The sequence below is a fragment of the Conger conger genome, chromosome 7, assembly GCF_963514075.1.
Source record: "Conger conger chromosome 7, fConCon1.1, whole genome shotgun sequence".
Classification (NCBI taxonomy): Eukaryota; Metazoa; Chordata; class Actinopteri; order Anguilliformes; family Congridae; genus Conger; species Conger conger.
In genome coordinates, this window is record NC_083766.1 from 42,460,582 (window position 1) to 42,474,241 (window position 13,660).

General features: G+C 39.9%; 2 protein-coding genes across 4 annotated transcripts in view; both read left to right on the top strand.

The window, feature by feature from the left end:
- The window catches only part of rad51d (RAD51 paralog D), a 42,630-nt gene extending 36,727 nt beyond the window's left edge, over positions 1-5,903 (top strand). For all 3 annotated transcript variants that reach the window (XM_061248839.1, XM_061248840.1, XM_061248841.1), the window contains 3 exons: positions 4,974-5,044; positions 5,168-5,332; positions 5,657-5,903. In XM_061248839.1, the coding sequence (XP_061104823.1) occupies positions 4,974-5,044; positions 5,168-5,332; positions 5,657-5,770 (350 nt within the window). In that variant the 3' untranslated portion in view covers positions 5,771-5,903. The remainder of the gene's footprint in view (positions 1-4,973; positions 5,045-5,167; positions 5,333-5,656) is intronic.
- A 4,681-nt stretch (positions 5,904-10,584) lies between these two features.
- Positions 10,585-13,660, top strand: part of tmem248 (transmembrane protein 248) — a 29,451-nt gene continuing 26,375 nt past the window's right edge. The window contains exon 1 of the mRNA XM_061250127.1: positions 10,585-10,875. Within this exon, the coding sequence (XP_061106111.1) occupies positions 10,873-10,875 (3 nt within the window). The 5' untranslated portion in view covers positions 10,585-10,872. The remainder of the gene's footprint in view (positions 10,876-13,660) is intronic.

Genomic DNA, 13,660 nt, shown 5'->3' on the forward strand with positions numbered 1-13,660 from the left:
ACGGGAGTTCTTACTACCACCTCGATGGCGTGTGCGAGGGGTTAACAATGCATTCCTTCTTAACCCATCCCACGTCAATCTCTCATCAGGGGGGCCTAGGGCCGGGTCCTCGACAGAGCTTCTATCCTGTCAAGAAATTGAGGGCAGGACAATAGGCCTTTTTGGAGTTTTGGACAAGTTCATTTAGACAAGTTAAATTGACTGGTCTCATTGCGTGCAGGTGTGTACGGATGGCGCTGCTGCCATGACAGGCAAGCGCAGCGGAGTCGTAGCAGTAATAAAGGCCAAAGCTCCAGATGCTGTGGGCACGTACTGCATGCTTCATCATGAAGCACTTGTAGGCAAATGAATGGAGGACGAATTGCAACAAGTGCTTCAAGACATTGTTAAAATTGTCAATAGTATCAAAACACGTCCCCTCAAACACAGAATGTTTGCCAAACTTTGCCATGACATTGGTGCCAATTTAGAAAGTCTTCTGACGTCCGCTGGTTGTCTTGAGGGGCGTTTTCAAACGAATGTCAGACATATTCCACCTTTTAAATGCCCTTTATCAGAACAAGCAGGGCTGCGAATCTCAACATACTTAATTTGCAAGATAAAGTTTGAGCATTTGTGCAAAAAATCTGACTTTGGGAGAGAAAGCTGGATGAAGGAATTACCTAAATGTTCCAGCTTGCAATATCCAGCATCACGGCAGACAGCGTCTGGCCTCTAAGCTCGACAATGCTCATCTTAATTGGATCATAAATCCATTTGAATCTATAATCAATGATAGTAGTCTTGATTTGAGGTCACAGGAAGAATTAATTGAAATTTCCAAAGAAGGAAGTTTGAAAATTAAATCTTCTGCTGTTCCACGTCAGCATATTCTGAGAAATGAATACCCAGTTGGGTGAAAAAGTTGCCTTCATAAAATAGTTTAAATAAATAGACACTGACAACATTATCCAAAGAAATGACGCAACCATAGCAAGTATCTAAGCTGGTTTCAAACAGCTAAGATGCACTTAGACAGGTAGTCTTAGATCTGTGAGCGATCGCAAGGACCGACTGTGTATTATAAGCTATGTATGGAAGGTTTGGGCATGCAGGAAATTAAGCATGAGAGAAGAAAGGGCTCAGGAGAATGCTTGCGCAATTGCTCTGGCCTAACTAATATTCTCTCGAACAGACTATCGCAATGCAGTATTCGACAATACAAAGTTTACCGTGCTAGCGGTTACAGTAATTGCGGAGTTACTATCAATTCTACTGAGCTATGCTGCACCCAGATTAATAAAACAGCCCATCTCTGAGTCGGCAATGGGCTCTTGGCAGCGTCCCACAAAGAGGTCTTGCGTCAGTGCCAGAATTTTATGCCTGGTCTTATGTGGAAAAGGAAAAACCATTTTCAATTTGTGTGAGTTGTAATTTATTTATGTTTTTACAAGAATGATGTAACTGCGTACTCAAATATACTGTAGGTCGCCATGCAATGTATATATGGCAAATCTATGCATATTTTGTCACCATAAATAGCAGTTTTTTTTGGTCATAGGAATACAACCAGGCCAACTCTCTATTTCTATTGCTCTGTCCTGAACATAACCTGCCCCGGACCAGGTTAGCCACAGCATATGTTGTCTAGGCGATATACCCCAATTTAAAGTTACTCCGCTTCGTAGTGCAGAAAACCCAAGTTTAGCGCTTAGGTTAGCTCACTAACCACTTAATCTCGCTTCATAGTACACCCCCAGCTCCATACTCAATGTGTTCTGACCAGCTATATTTTGAAACAGCTGGTAGTTCATTTGAAAACTGTTCATAGCTTGATTTCCCACTAGGCTTGTTTGTTCACATTCTGACAGAGACATTGCTGACAAAATTGCACCCCTTTAAAATAAACTTTTTATCTGAGTTGTGTATAAACCGAAACAAAACATAACCCTGATTCAAATGTCTGTTTCCCTCTGGTGAGTATTTTGGTACTGTATTCCAGAAACCGACTTCTCAGGTCTATAATGCAGGCTCCTCATGATGAAAAAGGGCACAGCTGCCCCCCTGCTGTCAGGACCTGAAAGTATTTCAGATTAGAGCGCTCACATATGCCACCTGGTGGTGGTTGTGTGAACAAATAATTACTGTGGGGGGGATTTGCCATCACCCGGCAGATCTTGCAAGGCAGAAGTGCCAAATGAAACACAAAACCACTGTACTTTTTTTGTAAGGGTTTGAAATATTGTATTTTGTTCTGCTAAGTAAATCTTTGCGCAGATTATGGAAAGTTCAGTGTTCTCTGAGATATGTAGATGCATGTTATTAGCTGCTTAACACTCGTCATCAATTCTTTGTCACAAAGCTACCTACATAATGCAATGAAATACGGTGTGGAGAGTAAAATATTGAATTGCATTCATAGCCAACTTTGACCAGTTCCATTATAGATTCAGCTTACATGCCGTGAGTGTGGTCTAACCAGCTAAGAAAGCTATAAAGAAAACTTAGCTATAAAGCAAAGCTGACATTGTGTGCTGTTGTCAATTATATCAATAACTGGCTGACAACAAAGCCTTAGCGATTTGACCTGTTCAGGTCAAATTGATTATTTGTCATCTAAATATATGTGTCTTCAGTACATGAGTATGAATGACTTTAGCTTAGCTTTATAATTGGCCAAGCTAGCAAACTACATTAACTGCATTATTGCAGCTGAACCACAGCAGTTATATAGCCTATCTATCACTTTTAATGAATATATTCTTCAACAATTTATGTCAACATGAGCATGCCACATGCCAACTGCCACATTGGTCAACTAATATTTTGATCAGATTTAGAGATCTCTTAACAAGTCAAGTAACGTTATCTCTATGGACATCAAAATGAACTGAATTAAGTATTTTATGCTTATCATGTCTTCTGATCTAAAATGTGTGGCTGTGTTAGATTGCTCGCTAGCTATCATTAGTTGTTGCCCTCCTCCTAATTTTAGCAGAAATTCATTCAGATTAATCAGGTGGATTTAATCACTTCCTAGGTCCTTTCAGGATGTAGTCTTAATTATAGGCTTGTGCCATAGGAATCTGTTATTGCCGTTTGGCAACATGACGACCAGAGGGATGATAAGCAAAAAAAAAAAAAAAAGTCAGAGACATATAGTCATATATAACAATATGTTTACCCAAAAAAACTGTTTGGAACATGCATATCTTCCCATATCTTCCTCCAGCACAACCATACTCATACCCTTTCTTAACATTCCCATCACACAATTTCCCTCCTTCAACTTTCTTCTCTAGTCTTCTGCTGTTCTGTGATTCTATGTATTTTAGTATCTGTATATGTACCTTGGGTCCGAGAAAGGTGCTCAAAATCTATTGTTATTATCATTATTAAGAAGAGAGCACTGGTGAGTCCAGTAATTGCACAGGGTCTGGTAGGCTAAGGAAGACCTTGCCAGTTGATAACTGAAGAATTCTTGCCACAATGACGAAAAACCCTCAAACATCTGTCCTACAGATCAGAACACTCTTCAGGAAGCAGGAAGTGGATGTGTCAGTGACTACTGTCTGCAGATGACTTAAACATATCTACAGAGGCTACACTGTAAGATGCAAACCAATAGTGAGGTCTGGAAAAAGCTCTTGTGGACAGATGAGACCAAGATTGACTTCCATCAGAATGATGGCAAGAGCAAAGTTTCCAAGAGGAGTAGGAGGAACTAAGAGGAATTGCCCAATAAATAAAGCATCCGTTCTCATCTGTGAAACATGGTTGTTGGGGTGTTATAGTTTGAGCATGTATGGCTGCCATAGATGCTAGCCCAAATGCCTCAAATCATTGTGCTTCATCCCACAGCCAGGCATGTCGTTTGCGATTGCTGAGATCACCAGTACTCTCTTAATGATTAGCATCTGTTTTTGCCTGTTTCTGCCGGACCCGGTAGTGACCAGTCGAGAATCACAGTTGTCTGTTATGGACTGACTGACATACCTTGTTGAAACGCACATGTAAAAGAAGGCCAGCACAGTACTTGCGTCATATGGTCTGGTACCGGAGATTCGGAAAGTTGTAACAAGATGGCAGAGCAAACACGCTTTCACTTCAAGTCCATGCTGGTTAGTTAAAAAGAAGCAAGCAGTCCAGTGAAAAATATCAGCGTCTCAGTTAAAATTACATGGTGGTCTTTTAATTTGAACACCGTAAGTACTATACAAAACGATTAGTTTTGTTACATGTATGTTTGATTGTCTGTTTCATGTAAGAAATCACATTAAACACCCTTGCATTAATGTGCTACCCTGCGGCTGCGTCATCAGTTGAACATGTAGAAGTGGGGCCTAAGGACCTTCCCCCTAGGTGTGGGTGGGACACCTTCCTACATCTTCTGTTGTAATATAAGTAGCCTACTGAGATGGAAGTGCTTCAATGAAGGAAGTAAGTCTGCAACCAGTGACGTTGCAGTGAGAGATGGTTCAATTCTACTTCGGTGCTGACAGGCATGGGTCATGCCATATAGTTTCTGCCACACATACTCCCCATCAGGGTCCACCGAAAACGTGTTAGCTTGGCTTTTTTTAATTTTTAATTTTAATTTTAATTTTTTTTCCCTCCAGCCTCATCATGGCTTCCTTGACTTTCATTCATGTTGACAAACACCAATAACACTCCATAGGCAATCAAAATAATATAATCAAGACTAGATACTCAAAGCTTTCTGATACGTGATCAGACACGGCTGAGAAGCCAACTGTCCAATTACCTTGGGTCCCCTAAAATGATAAATGTATAAAATGGGGTTGTAATTCCTACATGGATCACCCAATATGGATGTAAATACCATGCAATTTAAGGCACTTTAATCTGAAACTCATTGCTTAATTTCACATCCAATGTCCTGGAGTCTTCTTCTTACTTCTTGGTAACCACAATGACGTGCGTATTAAGCGTATTCTCATTTTTTTTTTTTTTTTTTTTTTTTTTTTTTGTAGGTCTGTCATTAATAATGCAAGTTGCAGGAGAGTTGAGAACAATTGCGAAAGACCTTAATGTTGCTGTTCTGGTGAGCATTGTTCATATGTCCTGTGTTTACGCTAGTTCTCTAATTGTCAATATCAGTGCTGGAATTTGGTTACACAGGAATGATGAAAAAAGGTATGACCAAAAATGTATGTCTTTTGATTAGTTGACTAATCATGTGACCAGAGATGGTAATGGGATTCTGAAGGCTGGATTGGGGCTATCATGGAGTCATGTCCCTCGGACCCGGATCCTCCTGGAATGCATGGAGAAGTCAGGTTCTGCATACTCTGGTCTGCGTACTGCAACATTAATCAAGTCTTCCAGACAGGTATGTGTTTTTATTCTCATCCTTCCTCCCTTCAGAAAGCTTGCTGTCTGATCAGTATAATTTATTCTCTAGTACACACACAATGCATTAATTTTCTGATTTACAGCATTGTAAGCTATGTTTAATATTACATCAAACTTGCACTTGCAATTAAATTGCAGTAGTGACATTCCACCCGAAATGGAACAGAGAAAATCAAGGTTGATTTTATGTCTTGTAACTTAAAACCTAAGAGAGAATGCAAATTCAGTGCCTCAGGTAAATTAATGCTTTTTAAATGGGAAGCCAGCATACTGAGGTCCTTTTGCTCATCTTTAATTTCAGCAATGTAACCTCATCCAAGATTTTGACTTAAACTCTTGGTGCGAGACAGAGGTTGAGCTTCCTGGACCCTCAGGAAAGAGGAAACTGGTAGATGAAGATCCCCACCAAGCTTGAAACCATAAACCTTTGTTTCCCTTTGTGTGGCAAATGTGGATTGTTTTCCTAGGCTTTAGCCTAACTGTTATAATTGCATTTTAAGCCTTCATTTGTTGTCAACAAACATTAAATTGTAGCATCTGATGGTAAAGTATTGCATTTCTTTATTGGTAAAATAAGACACACAATGTTATCTTTTTTAATATATACTTATAATTAGTGTGTTTATTACAGCTATTAATAGGCAATTCATAATTATTGCATTAATTGAGCAAATTACAATTCCCTTAAAAGGGCATTCCATTATAAATCAATCACTTTCCAACCTTACCCATATACCTGTATGAGAGTGTTAGTATGGTTTGAATGATCAACCATTGAAGAGACAGGAGCCCTGAAGTTGATTAATGAATTAGTGGAACAAATAGGAACACACTCTCAGTGAGTTGATAAGCAAGCTAAAATTACCTCACATTGTAAAATTTTCTTCTTAACATGAAAAGTCCCAACCTGTTTACATACCGGCAGATGTGCATACAAGCAAATTGTTATCCTCCGTTTTGGTCACAGCACATTTGACACATGCTGTCCTTTGATAATTTTTAATGTGAAGAGTGCCTGACCCGCAAATGTAGCCTAGAAATGTGAAGACACCCCTTTGGATCAAACTTTAGATAGAAAAAAAACCACTTTCAAGCACTTCATGCTCGCGGCGTCCTAAAATTCCTTTTTACCGCACAGTGCCCTAGATAGATAGATTTACAACAAGGGTGACATTATCGGTCCACGCTGTTTATTTAGAAGGCACTATTAAACAAGCGTCTTCTTTTTTTCTTTTTTTTTAAGCTTATGTTTTAGATTAGATATTTTTCTTGCTCTCAGGGTCATGCTGCAATACTTCCAATCAGTCTTATGAAGACAGAACTGGGGAAAGCAGCTTCTCATTATGCTGCTCACAATTGGAATCGTGTACAGGACACCTCAAAACTTGATCACAGAGGTCTTACTGGATACATGCTCTTATTTCTTCAGAGGCTACACCAAATAAAATACCAAATAAAATCTGGAGACAGAATACTTTTTGGAGTGTATAGACTAGTTGAGTGCACGTAGCCTCCCAGTTTTGTTTTCATATAATGTGTGTACGTATATAATGTGTATAATGTATCTGTATAAATGCATTTCCACAAATTTTTTAAGAGCTGCCAGACACGTAAGAGGCTGACACTTTATTAGCTGCATAGCTCTAGTCTATCCTATAGGCTAGCCTATTTGAGTGGTCAATGGGCTGTATTCTTGGTTACATGTTACATATGCGAAGCATAGCCATAGCATGCCATGTTTTTTAGCCTGTATCTCCCACTATAGTAGGCCTAGCTATTTATTTTAACTTGCCGATACAGACCCGCCCCCTATTAAGCAACTACTTGGCTATCTATTTTACTATTTATGAATAGTAGTAGGTATTTTTTTATTTTATTGATATAGAAACATATATTTACAACTCAATCTTACATTCAGGTATATGAATATTCATAGTTGTGAAAACAGTTGCACTCAGTAACTCACCACTTTATTAGGAACACCTGTACACCTACTTATTCATGTGATTATCTAATCAGCCAATCTTGTGGCAGCCGTGCAATGCATAAAAACAGATACAGATACAGATACGGGTCAGAATTTGGCGGTAACAGCATGAATCCATGGACCCAACCTGCCTTGTGTCAACGGTCCAGGCTTGTGGCGGTGTTGTAATTGAATGTTTTCTTGACACACTTTAGGCCCGTTAATACCAGTCAGTAATCGCTTGAATGCCACAGCCTATTTGAGTATTGTTGCTGACCATGTGCGTCCCTTTATGGCCACAATGTACCCATCTGGCTACTTCCAGCATGAGAATGCACCATGTCACAAAGCAAAAGTTGTGTCAAACTGGTTTCATGAATATGGCAAAGTTCAGTGTTCTTCAGTGGCTTTCCCAGTCACTGGATCTGAATCCAATACAACACCTTTAGGATGTGGTAGAATGTGTGCATGAATGTGCAGCTGACAAATCTGCAGAAATTGCGTGATGTAATCGTGTCGGCGTGGTGATGGACAACAGGCTGTCCCTCTCCGAGACCATTGTGGCGGTGACCCGAGCATGCAGGTTCTTCCTGAACAACATCCAGAGAATCCGTCCCTTCCTCACCACCTCCTCAACTCAGCTCCTTGTTCAAGCAATAGTCCTGTCCCACCTTGACAACTGCAATATTATGCTGGCTGGCCTCCCGGCATCTGCCATCAGACCCCTACAATTGATCCAAAATGCAGCGGCTCGTCTTTTTCCTCCCTGCTCATCGACCTCCACTGGCTGCCAGTTATGGCTCGCATCAAATGTAAAACTTTGGTGCTTGCATACCAGGCAGTTAAGGGATCAGCCCCTGCATACATCCAAATGCTAATCAGACTCTATACACCAGCCAGACCTCTCCGTTCCACTACTTCTAGATGCCTGGCACCTCCCCCTCATCACACCAGTACTTCTCGGTAATGACTGGTGTCTGTTCTGGCCCCATGGTTGTGGAATGACCTTCCTGTGGATGTCAGAGCAGCAGAGTCTTTGACCACTTTCAAGCACAGACTGAAAACTCACGTCTTCAGGTTGCACCTTCCCCCCCTAACTCACTGCTATTACTAACCATGTGTATGCTATCGGTTATAATTGCACTTATAATTATTTTAGTATTTGGGGTATTCTAGCTGCCAACCGTGGTATGCTCCTTGAAAAGTTGATGTACTCTTCAAGGGTTCAGGTTTTATCAATGTGATCACTCTAGGACTTGGAACTGTACTTTCCTCTAGAGCAGGGGTGTCAAACTCCAGTCCTGGAGGGCTGCAGTATACGCTGGTATTTGTGGTTTCCCTTCAATCAGCAGCCAATTAAGTCCTTGAGAACAAGGTGGGTGGACTCTTTAGCCAATGAAAGACTTAATCTCTCGTGCTGATGCACACCAAAAACCAGCAGACACTGCGGCCCTCCAGGACTGGAGTTTGACACCTGTGCTCTAGAGACTTTAACACACTTGTCCCTGGTTCTGATTTGCATTTTATTGTATGCCGCTCTGCATAAGAGTGTGCTAAATGACTGTAATGAATGTAATGTCATCATGGAACAGAATGTCAATGGAATGTTTTCAACATCTTGTAGAATCCATGCCAGGAAGAATTGAGGCTGTTTTGAGAGCAAAGGGAGGCCCTACCCAGTATCAGTATAGTGTTCCTAATAAAGTGCTCAGTGAGTGTATATTATCTATGTTATCTTAAAAGAATATGGCCTCTGGTGTGTCAATGTTTTAGTAGACTGAATTCATCCTGCTGCTACTATCATGCGTTACATCATCAATAAAGATTTATGAGCCGACTCCAGAAACAGCCATGCAACCCCAAGCCATGACATTTCTTCCACCATGCTTCACAGATGAGCTTGTATGTTTTGGATCATGAGCAGATCCCTTTTTTTCTCTCCACACTTTGGCCTTTCCATCATTTTGGTTGCGGGTAATCTTGGTCTCAACGGTCCATAAAACTTTTGTGGCTCATCTCTGTACTTCTTTGCTAATTGTAATCTCACCTTCCGATGAGTGGTTTGCATCTTGTGGTATAGTCTCTATATTGCTGCTGTCTAAGTCCTTATTGAATGGTTGAATAAGATACCTTCACCCCTGACCTTTGGAGATTGTTTGTAATGTCACTGACTAATGTTTTGAGGTTTTTCTTCTCAGCTTTCACAATGTTTCTGTCATCAACTGCTGTTGTTTTGTTTGGTTGACCTGTTCGATGTCTGTTGCTCAGTACGCCAGCAGTTTTTCTTTTTCAAAAAATTATATCCCCAATGTGTGTGCAATGGCTCTGATCGATTTTTCTAAGCTTCAAAAGGGCTTTCTTTTCTCTTTTGTTTTCATGTTGGTTTAGCTTTTCTAACACAAATGCCATCTTCACGTGCTAAAACCAAGAGTAGACATTCAGAACTATTAATTGTTTAACCAATCAATCGAACAGGACACATCTAGGCAACAAGAAACACCTGTCAGTCACATGTTACAAGACTTTTTCTCACTTGAAAATTGTGTGTTCTAAGTATCTAGATAAAAATACCAGGAAATAAAAGCTGAAATTCAGATCTGTCAAACTCAGTTGTATTCAGTGTACTGCAAAAAATAAAGGAATTTACCTTTCCGTTCCAATACTTTTTAAGGGGACTGTATTATAAAGCAATGGCATATCCTATTGACATAAATGTATGATGTGGTTACTCCATACAACCTATTCTTGTAGGATGCTATAACTGAACTGGCACTTTAGATTTTTGGAGATACAGTATACTCAACTGAACATATTTTTTAGGATTTCTTTCTTATATAATGGGGCTTACCGACTAAACCACATCATATCCAAGCCTACACCAAAGATGCCGGCACCAAAGTTGCCTATCCCTGTCGATGGGCTATTTGACTGGCAGCCTGGAGACAGAATATGTTGAATATACTTTTAGTTTTGTGTGCAGAGAGGGCATCATTTTTTTTTTTTTTTTTATCTATCAGACTTTCAGATTTTTTTTTTTCATTAAAACATATACTTGGTCGAAGTGAGAACTACCAACTTCTTGAAAGAAAAGTCATACAGTTTGTATACAAAAGTTACCTGTATTTTCGGATTTAGTGAAAAGAATGGCGACATTAACTGATAGTATTCATTTGACCTATGGAGGGCAGTAATACGCATGTTGGTGGTTATTATGCCGTAAACTCACAAGAAGAAGAATTGAACGGCTGCGCAGTGCGGTGGAAAACAGTAAACACGGACGTGGGTAACAAGTTAGCTTGATAGCCCGGGTAAAGAATATTCGTTTCTAAGCTCACTCGTTATTAGTTAAATAACGTTATTTCAAGTAATAAACGGAAATAAAACAACAACCGGGGCGGCGGGGACGGGCAGATAATGGGAAAGAGGGAGGGAGGACGTTCTAACGTTCTGAGTCCCGACTGTCCGCAGACGTTGGAGCTTTCTTCTCGGACCAGACGGATATAGCTAGCTAAACGACGACCGACGACCCGCTGTCGTCGTGCACAGAGAAAATGGTGAGTTAGCCTTCGCCAGCGGTCTTGTTGCGCAATACTTTTTTTTTTTCCTAAGACACATACTATTAGTATGTAATGTTTGCAAGTTAACACAGTCCGTAAGTTAGATAGGCGAGCTGCACTTAAGTTACCTAATGTCTGTGATGATGATGATGATTATGATGACGACGATGATGATTGTAAATGTTATTATAACGTAACGTTATACGTTACGCAAGAAACCTAGCTAAACGCACAACCTCTGCTGTATACAAACTCAGAATTCAAGCTAACTGTAACAATACTAACGTTACTCGTGTTGGTGTTTGTTTTTGATGCTAAGTTAGCTAACGTTAGCTTAAATAGACATAGGTTCTTAGCCTCGCTAACGTAAACTCACCATGTTCGGAACAGTGCAACTTTCATTTTTTCAATAGTTTAAAAAATACTTCCAGATCAGCTGGTTTTTGTCTTTGAGTAAAGTGTAATTCCTAACGTTTTCATAAAAACCTGACACGCGTCACATACGTGATCCATTTTAGCATGCAGTGACATGGTAATAGTGCTCCACTGTGACATTGTGGTGGGGAAGCTGTTGGTAACGAGAGACTACGAATCGGTCAGGCTTATAGCGGTGTTCGGACCATCGTGAGCTAACATGGTCTTCCCAGCGCAGGGACGTTGTTATGTGTCATTTTCTCTATAATTATTGGGCCAATTCACATCAATCAAAGTGTTCCAATCTCCAGCATAGTCAAGAAGCAACCACAATCATAAAGGACATTCTTCTGGAGAAAAACTCATTGAACCGATGTTAACTACTAAGGAACACGAATTTTGATGGTTAACAATTAGGGTTGTCACTTTTTATGAACCATAATGAGGGACAGCTCCATTCTAGGATTGTTTTAAATGCCCGTTTTGGCTGATTACAAGCCAAAATTGATCTATGTATTGGGCTCCAGACTAACTACAACTGATGGCGCAATCACTAAAATTAAAAGTGCAACATATTGAAGTGGCATGCAAAAATCTGAAGCTGTGCATTAAACTGTGTACTACAGTTAAACGGGGCTGTATCTGAAATTGTAGACTTGTGGACAAGTTAGTTCGTAAATCAAACACGGAAGTAAACGGTCATGTGATCAATTGCGTCCCCAAACCAGGGGGCCTGGGATTGCGTTCTCGGAGAAGATCGCAAGCTCCCGTGGTTACTCGAGGTATTGCAGATTTGTAAGCCTCTGGTGCCAAAAAGCGAATTTACGAATTTACCCTGGCCAAATTATATTATTCTGGACTGTACTTTTGAACTTAAATTTCTTCACATTGAATTAATTACTGTACAGCAACCGATTTTTTTATCTGAGGACCACAGACAATGACCTAAGATGTATTTCATTACAATTTTCTCGGCATGATTTTACGTCACACTGCAAGCCCCTGCTACACAGGCACAATATGCGAATATGCGGCTGTGATTGACTCAACTTGCTATGATGGGTTGAGTTCCTTGCGCTCAATGGTTTCTTATATTGTTATTTTGATATTATTACGGTCAATAATTATGTTACCTGCAAAATCGTTCGTGTCCATTGTTCATGGTGATGAGTCACATTACATTGTAGGCATTTGGTAGACGCTTTACCCAGAGCGACGTAGAACAAAGTGCAATTTCAATTGCTAAGAATACAACAAAGATAAGGACTTGGGCCTTGTAGATTAATCTTACAATGGATAATATATAAAAAACCGTTTTTATTTAACACAACGTAAAGTAATGATATTGCTTACTATAATACTATAACAATAATTAACGGCTTACATAGCCAAACGAAAGTAGCAATAAAAGCATCATAGTGAACGCAAGTTGCCTAATAATGTCACACAGTTCTGTGCAGAAGTTTTAGGCAGCTGTGAAAAAAATGCTGTAAAGTAAGAATGCTTTCAAAAATAGAAATGTTATTAGGTTATTTTTTATCAATTACCAAAATGCAAAGTGAGTGAACAGATCAATATTTGGTTTGACCACCCTTAGCCTTCAAACCAGTATCAATTCTTCTAGGTACACAGGGATTTTGTAGGCACACAGTCAGATCATCAATTTAATATGTAGGTTGAAACACAATCATTAACTGAAACAGAAACAGCTGTGTAAGAGGGTTAAAACTGGGTGAGGAACAGCCAAATTCTGCTTCCAAGGGGAGGTTGCTGAAGACAGCTTAATATCAGAAGTCATACACCATGGCAAGACTAAGCACAGCAACAAGACACAAGGTAGTTATACTGCATCAGCAAGGTCTCTCACAGGCAGAGATTTCAAGGCAGAAAGGGGTTTCCAGATGTGCTGTCCAAGCTCTGTTGAAGAAGCTTTCCTCAGGGTCAAAACTGATATTCAGGACAATTTCAGATGACAACAAATGTGTTGTAATAAAATTTGATTGGGAAGTAGATCGTCAAACAATGTGCATTGCAGACGTGTCACATCCATTATGCAATGGTGTCACATCCATAATGCTGGTATCTCAACTCCATTGAATTTTTAGAAAGTGTATAGTCTCTCCAAAATGCCTGTCTTTTTGCATCACATCCATAACGCAAGTTATTTGTCACATTTTTTCTGGCTGAACAATATTGGCCTTCTCCTCAAGCCAAGTGGGTGCTATGGTAATATGCATTATTATTTTTTTAATGTAAGAAGGCAAACATTTTTCTGTGGGGTTTTGTTTGTCATTTTCTGTCTAAATGTCACATCCATAATGCTGGAATTGGCCACTAAATGCTTTTCAAGCAGTAGGAATGTATTACA